This window comes from Melospiza melodia, chromosome 13, assembly GCF_035770615.1.
Source record: "Melospiza melodia melodia isolate bMelMel2 chromosome 13, bMelMel2.pri, whole genome shotgun sequence".
Taxonomy (NCBI): domain Eukaryota; kingdom Metazoa; phylum Chordata; class Aves; order Passeriformes; family Passerellidae; genus Melospiza; species Melospiza melodia.
In genome coordinates, this window is record NC_086206.1 from 20,524,281 (window position 1) to 20,540,896 (window position 16,616).

The following is a 16,616-nucleotide window of genomic DNA, read 5'->3' on the forward strand; positions in this document are numbered from 1 at the left end:
AAAAGGAAAGGAAAAGGAAAAGGAAAAGGAAAGGAAAAGGAAAGGAACTGCAGGCTGGGAAAAGAGATTTTCTAACATATCTGGGGGGTCACTGTGACCAGCAGAGATCCCAAGAGCCCCCCATCCATGGAGCTGGCAGCTGCCAGGGGCTCTGTGCTCCTGTCCCCTGCTCCACCCTGCTGCTGGCAGCTTTGTGCCCTACACACCAATCCCTGCAGGCGCTTGGCAAAGGGAAAACTGAATTTTCCAAGCCCCAGGAACAGCCTGGCTGCTTTATCTGCTCATCCACCTGCTGCCACCGTCAGTGCCACCAGCGGTGCCACCTGCACGGCACGGAGGGGACGAGGTGGGAGCTGAGGAGGAGAGCCAGGATCAATCCCTGTGCCCAGGCTGCTGCCCCAGCAGGCGCTGCAGCTCCTCCTGGTCCTGGAAGGGGTTCCTGCCGTACTCCCGGCGGATCCAGGCGCGGTACTGCCGGGAAAAGAGGCACGAGAGGTTCCAGGGCGAGCTGGAAAGGTGAGAAACCCCAGAGAGAGAGAGAGAGAGCAGGGGGAAAGCAGCGAGCAAAGCAATTCCTGCAGCATCCCAGGCACAGCCAGCATGCAGGGAAGTCCCAATCCTATGGGAGCTCACACTCAGAACCCCACAGATGCAGTGGATGCCCCATCCCAGCACTCCCTACATCCCCAACACAACCAGCATGCAGGAGGGTCCCATGCCACAGGATGGAGGGATGAAGAGGAAGGAAGGGACCAAGAGCAGCAGCAGGATGATGATGGGTAGGGTTAGAAAAGGAAGCCAGTGTAGATGAATCTCCCCACAGATGCAGTGGAATCCCCATCCCAGCACTCCCCACATCCCCAGCACACCCTCCATGCAGGAAGGTCCCAATCCCATGGGAGCTCACACTCAGGCTGGAGGAAGAAGAAGGATTGAAGGGACCAAGAGCAGCAGCAGGATGATGAGTAGGGTTAGAAAAGGGAGTCAGTGTGGATGGATGTCCCCACAGATGCAGTGGATGCCCCATCCAGCACTAGGATGATGAGTAGGGTTAGAAAAGGGAGCCAGTGTGGGTGGATGTCCCCAGAGATGCAGTGGATGCCACATTCCAGCACTAGGATGATGAGTAGGGTTAGAAAAGGAAGTCAGTGTGGATGGAGGTCCCCACAGATGCAGTGGATGCCCCATCTCAGCACTCCCCACATTCCAGCCCAGAGCTGGCAGCAGCCTCAGCTCCCACACTGCCTGCAGCTGGGACAGCAGCTTTATTTACTCCTCCTTGCCAAGAAGCTGCTGCTGCTCCTCATGTGCCGGAATTCCTGTAAGGAATGATTCCCAAAGCTGGTTTTTCCCCCACAAGCAGTTGGTCCTGACAAGGTGGGGCAGGTTTGATGTCAGAGCACCTCGGGAGGTTGTGGGGAACTTCTCACCCCACTTGTCACAGATATCTTTTCATGAAAAATCCTTTCCTTAGGGTTTTTTCCTCCTGAGAAGCTGGAGGCCTCAGGAACGGAGTGTGGGCAATGATTATCTGCTGCTGTGAAATGCAACAGGTGCATCTGGGATAGGTCTCATGTGGTTGTTTGTAATTAATGGCCAATCACAAGCTGGTTTGGACACAGGGCCCGAGCCACAAGCCTTTGTTATCATTCTTTCCTATGCTATTCTTAGCCAGCCTTCTGATGAAACCTTTTCTTCTATTCTTTTAGTATAGTTTTAATATGATATATGTCATAAATAATAAATCAAGCCTTCTGAAAACATGGAGTCAGATGCTCGTCTCTCCCCTCATCCAAAAACCCCTGTGAACACCATCACACTCCTTCCTCCTCTTCTCCCTCTTCCTCCTCCTCCTCCCAGCCTGAAACCACAGCAGTGGGGCTGGAGCATCTTCCCCATTCCCTCCTCCCATCTGAGCTCCCTGGAGTGAAGGAAACTGGGGCACCACAGCCCCAGAAGGTCCCCAGAAGGTCCAGGATGTTCCTCACAGGTTTGAAACCAGCCAGGATTGAGGTTTCCCACCCACCGGGCCATTCCAGGGCTGACATCACACACGAGTGGGAGTTTCAAGAAAAGGCAGCTCTTGCTACATCCCACAGACAGGAAAACACATCCCAGCACCTCCACCCTCGGCTGTGCTTCAGGGAAAGGGCTGAAGCAAAGCCACTGGCAAAGCTGTGAGGTGGTGGGGAAAGCAGCTTGGAAGGGAAAAGGAGGAGATTGCGGTGTCCAGGGTGGGTTTTGGGAGCAGGAGGAATGGCTGGGATGGAGGGAGGCCCAGCCCAGGCCTGTGGGAAGGGCTGGGCAGAGCTGGCCCTGCCAGGGGAAGCCCTGCAGGGGATCCCCAGCGCCGGGGGTGGTTTGTAATGCCCTGGAGCATCTGCCAGCCTCCTCCAGGGGCGTTTCTGGCAGCGGTGACAACGGGGCAGGGCCACGTCCCCCGTGTGACAGCGCCCGAGGACAGGGCTGGCCTTGGGGACAAGCGTCACCAGAACTTGGCCTTGGGGACTGTGCCACAGGAACCTGGCCTCGGGGACTGTGTCACTGGCTGTCCTGCTCCCTCCTGCCAGGACAGGAATCCCCAAGGGCTCAGGGGGACAACAAGGACCCCCTGTTTGCCATGGGAATCCCCAAAGAGCTCAGAGGGACAACAGGGACCTCCTGTTTGCCATGGGAACCCCCCCAAAGGCTATGGGGGAGCAGAGGAACCCCCTGTTTGCCACAGCGACCCCCCTGTTTGCCCATGGAACCCCCCCAGGGACCCCCCTGTTTGCCATGGGAATCCCCAAAGAGCTCAGAGGGACAACAGCGACCCCCTGTTTGCCATGGGAACCCCCCCAAAGGCTCAGCGGGACCCCTGTTTGCCATGGGAATCCCCCAAGGGGTGACAGGAGCTGTGACACCCTTGCACACATCATTTCCAGGGGTTTGCCTTCCCTTGCAGAGCTGTCCTGTGCCCCATGGGAGGTTTGGGATGGGTGGAGGAGCAGGGTCCAGAGTGGGAGGGCTGGAGGCAGCCACAGAGCCAGGTGGGAGCTGTGCTTTAAAATCCTTTTATTTTGCTTTTTAAGGTCTTTCCCTCTGCTTTTTAAGGTTTTTCTCTCTGATTTTTAAGGTTTTTTTTTTTTTCCTTTGCTTTTTAAGGGTTTTTTTTCCTTTGCTTTTTAAGGTTTTTTTTTCCTTTGCCTTTTAAGGTCTTTCCCCTTTCCCTTTGCTTTTTAAGGTTTTTTTTTCCTTTGCTTTTTAAGGTTTTTCTCTCAGCTTTTTAATTTTTTTTTTCCTTTGCTTTTTAAGGTTTTTCCTCTCTGCTTTTTAAGGTTTTTTTTTTTTTTCCTTTGCTTTTTAAGGTCTTTCCCTTTGCCTTTTAAGGTCTCTCACTTTGCTTTTTAAGGTTTTTCTCTTTGCTTTTTAAGGTTTTTTCCTTTGCTTTTTAGGTCTTTCCTTTTTAAGGTTTTCCCTCTGCTTTTTAAAGTTTTTCCCTCTGCTTTTAAGTTTTTTTCTTTTTCCTTTGCATTTTAAGGATTTTCCCTCTGCTTTCGAAGGCTTTCCAGGTCAAACGTGCAGCCCTGACCCCTGCACTGAGTGCTCTCCCTGGAATGCAGCTGGGCTCTGCTCCATCCTCCCTTCCATGCTGGGACCCAGCCAGACTCAAGCTCCTGCTCTCCCAAAACCTCATTTTGGGGAGAAATGGGAGGATTTCTCCTCTCCTGCCTTCCACCTGCCCCTAGAGCAGGGCTCTTGTGGCAGAGGGTGCCCAGACATCCCCAAAAACTCCTCACAAGAGCTTCCTCCCCTCCCACTCCTCCTCTCCCTGCTGCATTCCCAGCTCCTTCCTGAGCTTCCCAAGGGACAAACTGCTCTCCCCATCCTTCCTGCTGCATCCCAACGCCAGAAACAAGTTTGGGGGTTTTTAAGGGCTTTTTAAAGTGCACTCACACAATACCAAGGCAATTTCTTAAAATTTCTGTTTGTTTTGCACACAACCCCCAAATCCAGCTGGGGCAAACAGCTGCATGCAGAGGAGCCGTGCCTGGTTGCAAACCCCTCCAAAAGCATCCAAGAGTTTCAAGTTTGGGGCTTTCAAGTTTGGGGTATTTAAGTTTGGGGTTTTTAAGTTTGGGGTTTTCAAGTTTGGAGTTTACTCCTCCAAAATGTACACAAAGGTTTCATGATTGGGGTTTTTTAGTTGGGGTTTTTTAGTTTGAGGTTTTTAAGTTTAGGGCTTTAAAGAGCTTTTTAAAGTGCACTCACACAATGCAAAGGCAATTTTTAAAATTTCTGTTTGTTTTTGCACACAAACCCCCAAATCCTCAGGTGAAAAATGACATTCCCAAATCCAGCTGGGGCAAAGAGCTGCATGCAGAGGAGCCGTGCCTGGATGCAAACCCCTCCAAAAGCACCCAAGGGTTTCAAATTTGAGGTTTTCAAGTTTGGAGTGTTTGGAGTTTACCCCTCCAAAATGTACCCAAGGGTTTCAAATTTGGGGTTTTCAAGTCTGGGGTTTGGGGTTTTTAAATTTGGGTTAAGAACTTTTTTAAGTGCACTCACACAATATCAAGGCAATTTTTAATTTGTTTTTTGCACACAACCCCCAAATCCTCAGGTGATGAATGACATTCCCAAATCCAGCTGGGGCAAACAGCTGCATGCAGAGGAGCTGTGCCTGGTTGCAAACCCCTCCAAAGCACCCAAGGATTTCAAGTTTGGGGTTTACCCCTCCAAGATGTACCCAAGGGTTTTAAGTTTGGGGTTTTTTAAGTTTGGGGTTTTCAAGTTTGGGATTTTCAAGATTAGGGTTTTTCTAAAGCGCACTCACACATTATCAAGGCAATTTTGTTTTTAAATTTCTTTTTGTTTTTGCACACAAATCCCCAAAACCTCAGGTGATAAACGACGTTCCCAAATCCAGCTGGGGCAAACAGCTGCATGCAGAGGAGCCGTGCCTGGCTGCAAACCCCTCCAAAGCACCCAAGGATTTCAAGTTTGGGGTTTACCCCTCCAAGATGTACCCAAGGGTTTTAAGTTTGGGGTTTTAAGTTTGGGGTTTTTAAGTTTGGGGTTTTCAAGTTTAGGGTTTTTCTAAAGCGCACTCACACATTATCAAGGCAATTTGTTTTTAAATTTCTTTTTGCTTTTGCACACAAATCCCCAAAACCTCAGGTGATAAACGACATTCCCAAATCCAGCTGGGGCAAACAGCTGCATGCAGAGGAGCCGTGCCTGGCTGCAAACCCCTCCAAAAGCCCCCGAGGGTGCCTCACCTCGTGGAGCAGGGTGCTCTCGTACTCCTGCAGCTGCTGCTGGAAGCCGGGGTTGGGGCTGGCGTAGGAGCGGACGGCCCTGGTGGCAGCCAGGCAGCTCTGCCAGCCCAGCTCTGTCACTGTCATCAGGTATGCCACCAGCAGGGTGCTGCTGCGGGACACCCCGGCCAGGCTGGGCAGGGAGGAGCCCGTCAGGGAGGGGATCCCGCAGGAATCACCCCTGGGATGCAGATCCCCCTGCGCTGGAGGGGATGAGGAGCTCTGCTGGCACTCTCACTGCTGCTGTCACCTCCCTGTCCCCTCCTCAAGACACATTGTGGATGCTCAGGGGGTCAGTGATTTTCAACACCCAAGGACACTTTTTGGAGCCCATGCCTCAGGTTTTGGCTTTTCTGTTTTTCACACTCTGTGCTGCTTCAGTGTGTGGGTCTGGGCTCACATCAGGGGATGCTGAGCTCTGTGCACAGAGCAGGGACACAAATCAATTCCTGCTCCAGCTGGGCACCAAGGACAAATGATCCAAATCTCAGCCCCAGGAGCACAAACACCGTGGGCTGGAGAGAGAAAAACAAGCAGGGTGGGACTGCAGGGGCTAAAGCTGGAATGGGACAATGAACTGCAAGGTGCAAATGGAGCAGAACTGATCCCAGGGAGAGACCCCGGGAGCGCTCGAGCATTTTGGGGCCATTTTGGTTCATCCTGGGTTCATTTGGGGCCATTTTGGTTCATCCTGGGTTCATTTTGGGACCATTTTAGTTCATCTTGGGTTCATTTTGGGGCCATTTTGGTTCATCCTGGGTTCATTTTGGGGCCATTTTGGTTCATCCTGGGTTCATTTTGGGGCCATTTTGGTTCATCCTGGGTTCATTTTGGGATGATCATTTTGGTTCATCTTGGGTTCATTTTGGGACCATTTTTGGTTCACCCTGGGTGCATTTTGGGACCATTTTGGTCCATTTTGGATTCACTTTGGGACCATTTTGGGTTCATTTTGGGACCATTTTAAGTTCACCTTGGGTGCAGCCCTGGCTGGGCTCTTGTGCTGCCCAAGGTGGATCCATTGAGGAGATCCTTTTAATAAATCCCTGCTTTATTCTGTAACTCTGCCCAGCCTCTCTTCTAGCTCAGCCTTCCCAGGGCGCCATCCCCAGCTCCCAGAGGCTGCCTGGGCTCTGAGGGGTTCCCAGCAGCTCTCACCAGTGCACCAGGCAGCCTCCCCCTGCGAGCCTGCACTCGTGGATGAACTGGATGCTCTCCTTGAAGTGCTGCAGCCTGCAGGGAGAGAGGCAGAGGTGAGGAGGGAAGGGCTGCCTGTCCCCGCAGGCACCCTGCAAACACCAGCACTGTCACTCCCAAGGGTTTTCCACCGCCCCGGGGCCACCAGAGTGGGTGGGAGCAGCGATCCTTCCTCTGCCAGCTGAAGGTGATGCCTCAGGTTTGAGCTTTTCTATCTTTCAGGTTCTCTGCTGCTTTAGCGGGTGGGTCTGAGCTTCATACTAGGGCATGGTGAGCTCTCTTCACAGAGTTAAGTTATTAAGTTAAAAATTAGTTAAGTATTAAGTTGTTAAGTTAAAAATTAGTTATTAAGTTAAAAAATAGGTATTATCTCAGTTATTAAGTTAAAAAACAGGCATTAAGTAGGTCTTAAATTATTAAGTTAAAAATTGGTTATAAGTTAAAAAATAGTTATTAAGTTATTCAGCTAAAAATTAGTTATTAAGTTAAAAATTAGTGATTAAGTTAAATGATAGTTATTAAGTATTAAGTTATCAAGTTAAAAATTAGTTATTAAGTTTAAAAAACAGTTATTAAGTCGTTAAGTTAAAAATTAGTTATTAAGTTAAAAAATAGTTTTTAAGTATTAAAGTTATCAAGTTAAAAATTAGCTATTAAGTTAAAAAACAGTTATTAAGTCATTACTTATAAAATAGCTATTAAGTTAAAAATATAAATAATTTAAGTATCATTTCTTAATTAAACAGTTTATGCTTAAAAAATCTTATAAAAATAGGGAGATACAACTCCATTTTTAACTTATTAAAGCACTATAAAACTCACAATCTGTGAAATATCTGTAATATAAATAAAGTAACCTGTAATATAAATAATATAAATAAAATAATCTGTAATATAAATAAAAACCAATGAACACCTAAACCCAAACAAAAAATAACATGTCACACGTTTAGCCCAACCTTAACGAAAAAAACCCTGTAATATAAATAAAAACCAATAAGCATCTAAATCGAAATAAAAAACACCATCTCACATATTTAATCCCAACCTTCTCAAAAAAAATTAAATAAAAACCAATAAACATCTAAATTTAAAAAAAAAATACCATGCCACACATTTAATCCCAAAAAAAGAAAACAAAAAAATTCCCCTTAGAAGAGTGGATTTTGGCAGACCCCCTGCACAATGCTGGACTTCCTCTGCTGCGCGTGACGGGGTGGGCGTGAGCCCTCGCTGCCTTCCTGATTTCTCAGAAGCCAAAGCTTGACCTCCCGCAGTCATTCCCACTGCCAAGGGAGCTGCTCTCCCTCTGGGAGCTCTCCAGAAGCTCCTCCGTCCCTGCTGGCCCATGGGGAGGGTGGTTGTTCCTCACCCTGCCCTGCAGTGCCGGGCTCGGTGCTGTCTGAGCAGCCAAAATGAATTTATTCAGGAATTGCAGGGGGGTTCTGCTCCCCAGGAACAGGAGGGGAGGTGAGGGAGGGTCTGACATTGTGAGCAGCTAAAAATACTGAGCAACATCTCATTCCTGGAAGGAGATGTCAGGCCAAGGATGCTCCAGCAAATGGAGCATCACCATCTGGGAGGGTTTTCCCTGCCCAAAGTGATGCCTCACAGTTAAACTTTTATGTTTTTCACATTCTGTGCTGCTTTAGTGTGTGGGTCTGGGCTCACATCAGGGGATGCTGAGCTCTGTGCACAGAGCAGGGACACAAAACAATTCCTGCTCCAGCTGGGCACCAAGGACAAATGATCCAAATCTCAGCCCCAGAGCACAAACACCGTGGGCTGGAGAGAGAAAAACAAGCAGGGTGGGACTGCAGGGGCTAAAGCTGGAATGGGACAATGAACTGCAAGGTGCAAATGGAGCAGAACTGATCCCAGGGAGAGACCCCGGGAGCGCTCGTGCATTTTGGGGCCATTTTGGTTCATCTTGGGTTCATTTTGGGGCCATTTTGGTTCATCCTGGGTTCATTTTGGGGCCATTTTGGTTCATCTTGGGTTCATTTTGGGCCATTTTGGTTCACCTTGGCTTCATTTTGGGGCATTTTGGTTCATCTTGGTTCATTTGCGGCCATTTTGGTTCATCCTGGGTTCTTTTTGGGACCAGTTTGGTTCATCCTGGGTTCATTTTGGGGCCAGTATGGTTCACCTTGGGTTCATCTTGGGTTCTTTTCGGGACCAGTTTGGTTCACCTTGGTTTCATTTGGGGCCATTTTGGTTCATCTTGGGTTCATTTTGCGGCCATTTTGGTTCATCTTGGGTTCATTTTGGGACCATTTTGGTTTATCTTGGGTACAGCCCTGGCTGGGCTCTTGTGCTGCCCAAGGTGGATCCATGGAGGAGATCCTTTCAATAAATCCCTGCTTTTATTCTGTAGCTCTGCCCAAACTCTGTTCTAGCTCAGCCTTCCCAGGGCATCAAAATCTCATCCCAGGGGATTTCCCTGCTTGTCCTGCTGCTCTTCACAGAGCACCCAACATCCCCAGGGCCTGCAGGTGCTGCCCATTGAGACCCCAGTGCTCCCCTTCGCCCCTGGGCAGGACCAGCAGGAACTTTCTCTGCTTGCAAGGACACCATGCTCATGCCTCCATCCCTGTCCCATATCCCAAAGGATTTATCCCCTCCATCCATCCTCACCCACTCCACGGGTGTTTTTCCCACAGGGAAAGCTCTGCCTGTGCTTTTCCAAGCGTGGGATCAGGCAGTGGAATTAGTGCTGAGCCCCCCAATCACACTAAGCAGCACACAAAGTTCACCAGGATTGTGAAATCCAAGGCATAAACTGACAAGCAGAAAATAGTTTCTTGAATAACTCTTCCTTCCTGCAGGCAGCCTTATCTTCTTTTTTTTTTTTTTCCCTTTTTTTTTAATTTTTTTTCCCTTTCGTAGACACGCCACAAGCGCAAAGAAATGAGCGAAGGGAGAAAAAATAACAACCAAAAACTCCCAGTTCTTGCTGAGGCAGGGTTTTCTTGTAAAGCTTCTCTTTCCGCTCAGCCAGAGCATGAGCAAGCAGGATTCCACCACCCCCAGGCACGGCTGCTGCCAAGGATGCTGGAAAAAACAGCACCTCCCTTGGAAATTAAGTTTTGATGCTGTTTAGGGTTTGATTGGAGGGAAAATCCCCTGGATTTGCCAATTTGCTGGTGCAAATTGATGATTTATTGGTGGAAATTGATGATTTATTAGTGCTCGTCACCCAAAGCAGCAGCATCCCAAAAAATCCTGGGAATTCATCCCAGCTCTTCTCAGCAGCTTCATCTCCAAAGCAGCATTCCAAGAGTTATGAGCGTGGGTCATTGCTTTAAATGGCAAAAATAATTTATATTTTAATAAATTTCTCTTTAAAAAAAAAATGCCCTGAGGACTGACACAAATCATCTTTCTAACACTCCAGTTTTCAATCCTGCCCAGTGGAATAGCTCTGAAACTTGACAAAAAAATCACATTTCCTGACTGCAAGCACACATTAAAAATGGATTTTAAGCCCTAAAATGTTATTTACCACACAAAAATGAACCCCAGCTTCTGGGAAGCTCGGGGATTATGAGAAATTTCACAGCATGAATGGACTAAACCTTCATCCTGCACAACCTGAGCTTTTATTGACCAACAGGAAAAAGGATGAGAAATCACTTACAGGTTTTGACTGGATGAATCCGAGGCTGGGATACACAGATAGGTCATGTCCTGCAATACAAAATAAAACAGTCACGAAACACCTCCAAGAATCACAAAAATCCTCCATTCCTCTCTCTTTTTTTTTTCCTTCCTCAGTTGACCTTGAGGGGAGATAAAGCTGAAAACCACTTTGGGGTTTGCTCCACTGCAATGGATGAGTGCATCCATCCCACCCCACTGATTTCCTCTCAATCCCACAGCACAGGCCAGGCTGGGGGAACAACTCAGATATTCAGGAGCCCCCCAAAACGGAGCCAGGGAGCCCCAAACTCCACCAGGAAGACGTGCACTGACAAAGCCACTCTCATCAGTGAGTTATTTCCTCCCTGTCCTTTTAATACCCCGTAAATCATCTGCTGCCTGCTGGCCTGGGTCAGATTACTTTCCTCCCCTTAAAACATCGCTTCCTCGATCCTCCCTGCTCGGGGCTAAATTTAGATCCTTTTCATCTGGGGGTTGGGGTGGCTTTTTTAATCCTTTCTTAGCGAAATACAGGGGGAAATCCTGCAGCCAGAGCGCCAGGGATTGCCCCATCTCCATCAGCTTCACCTGGACCACCCTCCTGCCCAGGAGGCTGAAAATTTGGATTATTTAAGGAAGGAGGGGGCAGAGCAGGATGGGCACAGGGGTAATTCTGTGCTGGGGTGACCCACAGGATTTCCACCCACAGCTCCACGCCTGGTGCATCCCAACGTGTCCCCAGGCTGGGAAGAGGCACCAAATCAATAGTGGAGAAGCCAAAAGGATTTTGACCCACCCCAAAACTCAACCCGCAGCCCTAGGCCAGGATGAACCCCAGGGCTGCTCCTGGGGCTGGGTGTCCCTGTCCCGGGTGTCCCCATCCCTGTCCCTGTCCCCATCCCACCATGGCAGCAGCGCTGGGGTTTGCGGTCACCGCTGGGGCCGTGATTGACACATTGCAAAACCCCCCCGGGCCTTCCGCTTCCCCTCCGCGGGCTCTGCTCCGTGGTGTAAGCGCTGTGTGCACTCTGCTCCGTGGTGTAAGCGCTGTGTGCACTCTGCTCCGTGGTGTAAGCACTGTGTGCGCTCTGCTCCGTAGTGTAAGCATTCTGAGCGCTCTGCTCCTTGGTGTAAGCATTCTGAGCACTCTGCTCCTTGGTGTAAGCGTTGTGTGCACTCTGCTCCGTGGTGTAAGCGCTGTGTGCGCTCTGCTCCATGGTGTAAGCACTGTGTGCGCTCTGCTCCGTGGTGTAAGCGCTGTGTGCACTCTTCTCCATGGTGTAAGCGCTGTGTGCACTCTGCTCTGTGGTGTAAGCACTGTGTGCACTCTGCTCCATGGTGTAAGCATTCTGAGCGCTCTGCTCCTTGGTGTAAGCGCTGTGTGCACTCTGCTCCGTGGTGTAAGCATTCTGAGCGCTCTGCTCCATGGTGTAAGCGCTGTGTGCGCTCTGCTCTGTGGTGTAAGGGCTGCATGTGCTTTGCTCCATGGTGTAAGGGCTGCGGGCTCTTTGTTCCATGGTGTAAGCATTCTGAGTGCTTTGCTCTGTGGTGTAAGGGCTGCATGCACTTTGCTCCATTATGTAAGAGCTGCGAGCACTTTGTTCCCCACTGTAAGCATTTGAGTGCTTTGCTCCATGGTGTAAGCGCTGTGTGTGCTCTGCTCCATGGTGTAAGGGCTGCGTGCTGTTTGCTCCATGGTGTAAACATTCTGAGCACTTTGCTCCATGGTGTAAGGGCTGCGTGTGCTCTGCTCCATGGTGTAAGTGCTCCATGCACTTCGCTCCATAGTGTAAGCATTCTGAGCGCTTTGCTGCATGGTGTAAGTGCTCTGAGTGCTTTGCTCCGTGGTGTAAGCGCTCCAAGCACTTTGCTCCATGGTGTAAGTGCTGCGTGCGCTTTGTTCCATGGGGTAAGCACTCTGTACGCTTTGCTCCGTGGTGTAAGTGCTCTGAGCGCTTTGCTCTGTGTTGTAAGCACCCCGTGCACTTTGCTCTCCGTTGTAAGCTCTCTGTGTGCTTTGCTCCGTGGTGTAAGTGCTCCGAGCGCTTTGCTCTCTGTTGAGGAGAGCTGGAGAGGGACTGGGGACAAGGATGGAGGGACAGGACACAGGGAATGGTTCCCACTGCCAGAGGGTAGGGATGGATGGGATATTGGGAATAGGAATTGTTCCCTGGCAGGGTGGGCAGGTGCCCAGAGCAGCTGTGGCTGCCCCTGGATCCCTGGCAGTGCCCAAGGCCAGGCTGGGCATTGGAGCTGCAGCACCCTGGGATGGTGCAAGGTGTCCCTGTCCCCCAGCAGGTCCCCAGCACCCCATGGCCGTGCCCCTCACTCCTCTGGGAGCCGAACCTGCAGCTGCTCCTCACACTTGGAACCATCCGGGGCAGGATTTGTGCAGGAGAGACCCGTCCCACACCCCTGCCACTAGCCCAGCTCCCTCCTGCCTCAGTTTCCCCAGCCAGCATCCCGCAGCGAGCCCGGAGGAGCGGGGACACCGGGCAGGGACACCGAGTAGGGGACACCGAGTAGGGGACACCGAGCAAGGACACGGAGCCGGGGACACGGGGCGGGGGACACCGAGTAGGGACACCGGGCAGGGCACACCGGGCAGGGCACACCGGGCAGGGGACACCGGTGCCAGCTCCGGCTGCGGTCCCGCCGTGTCCCCTCCCAGCCGGGCTCCATTCGCGGGGCGCCGCCGCCCTCTCGTGGGGACCCGAGAGGCACCGGGCACCCTCCGGGCACGGCCCCGCAGCGCTGCGGCTGCCGCCCGGCCCCAAAACCACCCAAACTCCCCAGCGCGCCCCAAAAACCGCACTGCCCCCCAAAAACCACCCAAGAATGCCGGTGTCCCCCAAAAACCACGCAAACATCCCACTGCCCCCCAAAAACCACCCAAGAATCCCGGTGTCCCCCAAAAACCACACAAACATCCCACTGCCCCCCAAAAACCACCCAAACACCTCACTGCACCCCAAAAAACACCCAAACACTCCACTGCACCCCAAAAACCACCCAAGAATCCCGGTGTCCCCCAAAAACCACACAAACACCCCACTGCCCCCCAAAAACCACCCAAACACCCCATAGAACCCCACTGCACCCCAAAAACCACCCAAGCACCTCACTGCACCCCATAGAACCACCCAAACACTCCACTGCCCCCCAAAAACCACCCAAGCACCCCACTGCACCCCAAAAACCACCCAAACACCCTGCTGCACCCCATAGAACCACCCAAACACCCCGCTGCACCCCAAAAACCACCCAAGGACCCTGCTGCCCCCCAAAAACCCCACTGCCCCCCAAAATCCACCCAAGCACCCTCCTGCCCCCTCCCCACATCCGTCACTGAGCCCCTTTGGGCAGCATTGCCTGGTGCCAATTGGTGCAAATTGCAAACCAGTATAAACTGGTGTAAATCAGTGTAAACCAGTATAAATTGGTGCAACTCCGTGTAAATCGGTGTAAATCGGTTTAAATGGGTGCAAACCCAGCGTTTCTTCTCCCCAGGCCAGGAGGAGCCCCCGGGTGTCCCTTCCCAGCTCCCACTGCCCCGGGTGTCCCCAGCCAGGCCCTCACCTCCAGCACGGGCTTGGCGCCGCTGTGGACGGACAGGATGTGGGTCACCCCCTTGCTCTGCAGCTTCTCGTGGTCCTCAGAGTCTGGAAATGTGAGCCGCGTGGGAATTACCTGCCCTGACCCCTGTTCCAGCCCTGCCCCTCATCCCACGTGCTGCAGGGAGGAGGCTGGATACCCCCGGGATGCACTGGGTGCTCAGCAGGTTCCCAAAGCCATCCCTAAAATCAGAAATCACCCTGAGAACTCAGACAAGGCTGTTGTGTCCTTGCTGTTGAGGAGGTTTCCAGATATGCCATGAATTTCCTGGAGTTCCAACATGGTTGGTGAGCACAGCTGTCACAGATACGTTTTATGAAAAATCCTTTCCTTAGGATTTTTCCTCCTGAGAAGCTGAGAGGCCTCAGGAACAAAATGTAAACATTGATTATCTGCTGCTGTGGAATGCAACAGGGGGATCTGTGGTGATTAGTCTATGTTAGATGTTTGTAATTAATGGCCAATCACAGTCAGCTGGCACAGACACAGAGCCTGAGCCACAAACCTTTGTTATCATTCTTTCTTTTTCTATTCTTAGCCAGCCTTCTGATGAAACCTCTTCTTCTATTCTTTTAGTATAGTTTTAATATAATATATATCATAAAATAATAAATCAATCCTTCTGAAACATGGAGTCAGATCCTCATCTCTTCCCTCAACATGTGTGAACACCATCACACACAGCTCCCAGGGGACAGATCCCTTTCCTGGGCTGGACTGGGATCACTGGAAATTGGGATGAGGATTTGGGGCAGCTCTGGAAGATGCTGAGGTTCCCAGTTGGGAGCACGTGGAGTTGCCAAGGAGAGGAATCCTCCAGTCCTGCCAGCTGCCCAAGGACCCCACAGCACCAGGGAGGGGCAGGGAATTCACTCACCACGAATATTCCCCAGGTAGAGGCCGGTGACAATCTGGGAGGTGACAAAAAGGAGAGAGAGGGAATTCAGACGGCACCAGGAACGTGGTACATCTGATGTGGTGGGCACGGTCTCCAGCAGGACCAGGATGGACACCTGGCACCAAACTGCCCAGGCCATGCCAAACCAAGCACCCAAATCCATGGATCACCCCCATAAAGGAGCAGGAAAGGCTGAGCCCAAACCCCTCAGGAGAGCAGAGCTCAGGAACCACTCAGCACAAGCACGGGAGGAGTTTGGATGTGATCCTCTGGAGCTCCAAAGGTTGCATCTGCCAGCTGGGGATGGATGGATGCTATTTATAGCAGGATTTCTATTTATTGCGGTTTAAGAGATGTCAAGGCTGCAGATTTGGTCTCCAACTCGCTGCTGCAGGGTTATGAAGGAGAAAAGGGACAGCTGAGAGTGTTTAAGGGGTGTGAGAACCTGCCAGAGCATTTCCAGAGGCACGGAAAAACAGAGCTGTTATCAGCTGGACTTGCTGGTGCCCATCTAGTCAAAGAACCCTGGTTTGAGGAGCTTTAGGGTTTTCAGCAGCACTGGGTCACATCCAGCTGAACCCCAGCCCATTGCTGGGTGCAAACACCTGGATTCAGCACAGCACCAACTGTGAAGGGGAATGCAGAGCCCTGCATGTCATGGGAATCCAAAATTGGATCCTACAAAAGGGTCTGCACCAATCCAGCCCTTGACAACAACAGCGTGGGCTCCCCAAAGGGTTTGGTGGCACTGGGGGCTGGGAAAGGCACTTTGGGGGCTGTGAAAGGCATTTTGGGGGCTGGGAAAGGCACTTTGGGGGCTGTGAAAGGCACTTTGGGGGCTGTGAAAGGCACTTTGGGGGCTGGGAAAGGCACTTTGGGGGCTGGGAAAGGCACTTTGGGGGCTGGGAAAGGCACTTTGGGGGCTGGGAAAGGCACTTTGCCTGTCAGGCTGAGTTCACAGGGGGTGAATCCCCAGTGTTAAACCACATCAGAGCCATGCAGAGGGAGTTTGCCCCGATCTGATCTCTCTGTTGTTGTCCCAGAGTCTAATTTTAAACTGGAGGACTCACATTCCAAGTGGTTATTTAAGGACAGAGACAGAAATTGATCCCCTCCTCCAGCCCTGGAGGAAAAAGCAGCATTGAAACCACACTTCCCCCATGGCTGGGGCACACCCCGAGGGTGGGAAGGGGGGATTTTCCCCGTTATCCCTGGGGATGAAAATGCCAAGGTTTTACCATGCCAGGGATGACATTTAATGCCAGCTGTCACTTTTCTGCCACCTGCACACACTGAGGTTTCACCCTGGGTACGAAGCTCAGATTTAAATCCCTGTTTGTTTTCCTAATTCTCTTGAAGTGCTTGGAACTCCAGAGGGCTGTGGGAAAGGGGAGGGTGCAGACAGCTGTATTTAGGGACCTGGGAAGGGCATCCATGGGCTGCAGAAGGAGAGAACGTGCTGGCCACCATCCCACTGTCCCCTGTACCTTGCTCATTCCAGTCCCCATGGGTTTTCTCTCCCCAGGATCAGGATTTGGGTGGTTTCTCAGTCTCCAAGGCTACCTGCAAACAAACACCCCAAATTCCCCGTGAGGATGATGAGGTCTGACCCCCTCCCAGGGCAGGAGGAAGGGGAACACACCAGGAGGGGAGCAAGCAGAGCCCTGGCAAACTCAGCTCACCTGAGGCTGCTCCAGCAGGTCCTGCTGCTGCTCTGGAGGGAAGGGAGCAGACAGTGGCTGGGGCCAAAAGGGGAGGATGAAATAAAGATCTGGGATCATGGCAAGGCTCAGGTTTCTCTCCTGGCCTCCCTGGGTTCCATGGCTTTTTGGGAAGGACAGACCCAGGAGGAACTCCCTTATCCCAGCAGCACTGAAACTCCAGTATTTGCTCCAAAATAAATCAATTTTCCAGGCACAAACCCCATTTGCTCCAAAAGAAATCAATTCTACAGGCACAAAACC

General features: G+C 51.2%; 1 protein-coding gene across 3 annotated transcripts; it reads right to left on the bottom strand.

Moving 5' to 3' along the window:
* Position 1: 1 nt before the first annotated feature.
* LOC134424396 (dual specificity protein phosphatase 22-A-like) lies at positions 2 to 16,380 on the bottom strand. 3 transcript variants are annotated; one of them, XM_063168133.1, is made up of 8 exons: positions 16,335 to 16,380; positions 16,140 to 16,215; positions 14,632 to 14,665; positions 13,719 to 13,801; positions 10,138 to 10,187; positions 6,459 to 6,533; positions 5,262 to 5,433; positions 2 to 471 (listed from the first exon to the last, which is right to left on the bottom strand). In XM_063168133.1, the coding sequence occupies exons 2-8, from the start codon at positions 16,158 to 16,160 to the stop codon at positions 373 to 375; spliced, it is 534 nt and encodes a 177-aa protein (XP_063024203.1). In that variant the 5' UTR covers positions 16,161 to 16,215; positions 16,335 to 16,380; the 3' UTR covers positions 2 to 372. The 3 variants fall into 3 exon arrangements, with proteins under 3 accessions (XP_063024203.1, XP_063024204.1, XP_063024202.1); XM_063168134.1 differs by lacking the exon at positions 2 to 471 and having other exon boundaries at positions 4,832 to 5,409; XM_063168132.1 differs by lacking the exon at positions 2 to 471 and having other exon boundaries at positions 4,832 to 5,433.
* Positions 16,381 to 16,616: the final 236 nt, after the last annotated feature.

Coding starts and splice junctions, on each gene's coding strand:
- LOC134424396 (XM_063168132.1), bottom strand. CDS start 16,160: ATGGGGACTGGAATGAGCAAG. Junction 13,802..14,631: donor CTACCTGGGGAATATTCGTG/GTGAGTGAATTC, acceptor TCACATTTCCAG/ACTCTGAGGACCACGAGAAG. Junction 6,534..10,137: donor GATTCATCCAGTCAAAACCT/GTAAGTGATTTC, acceptor CTCTCCCTGCAG/GCTGCAGCACTTCAAGGAGA.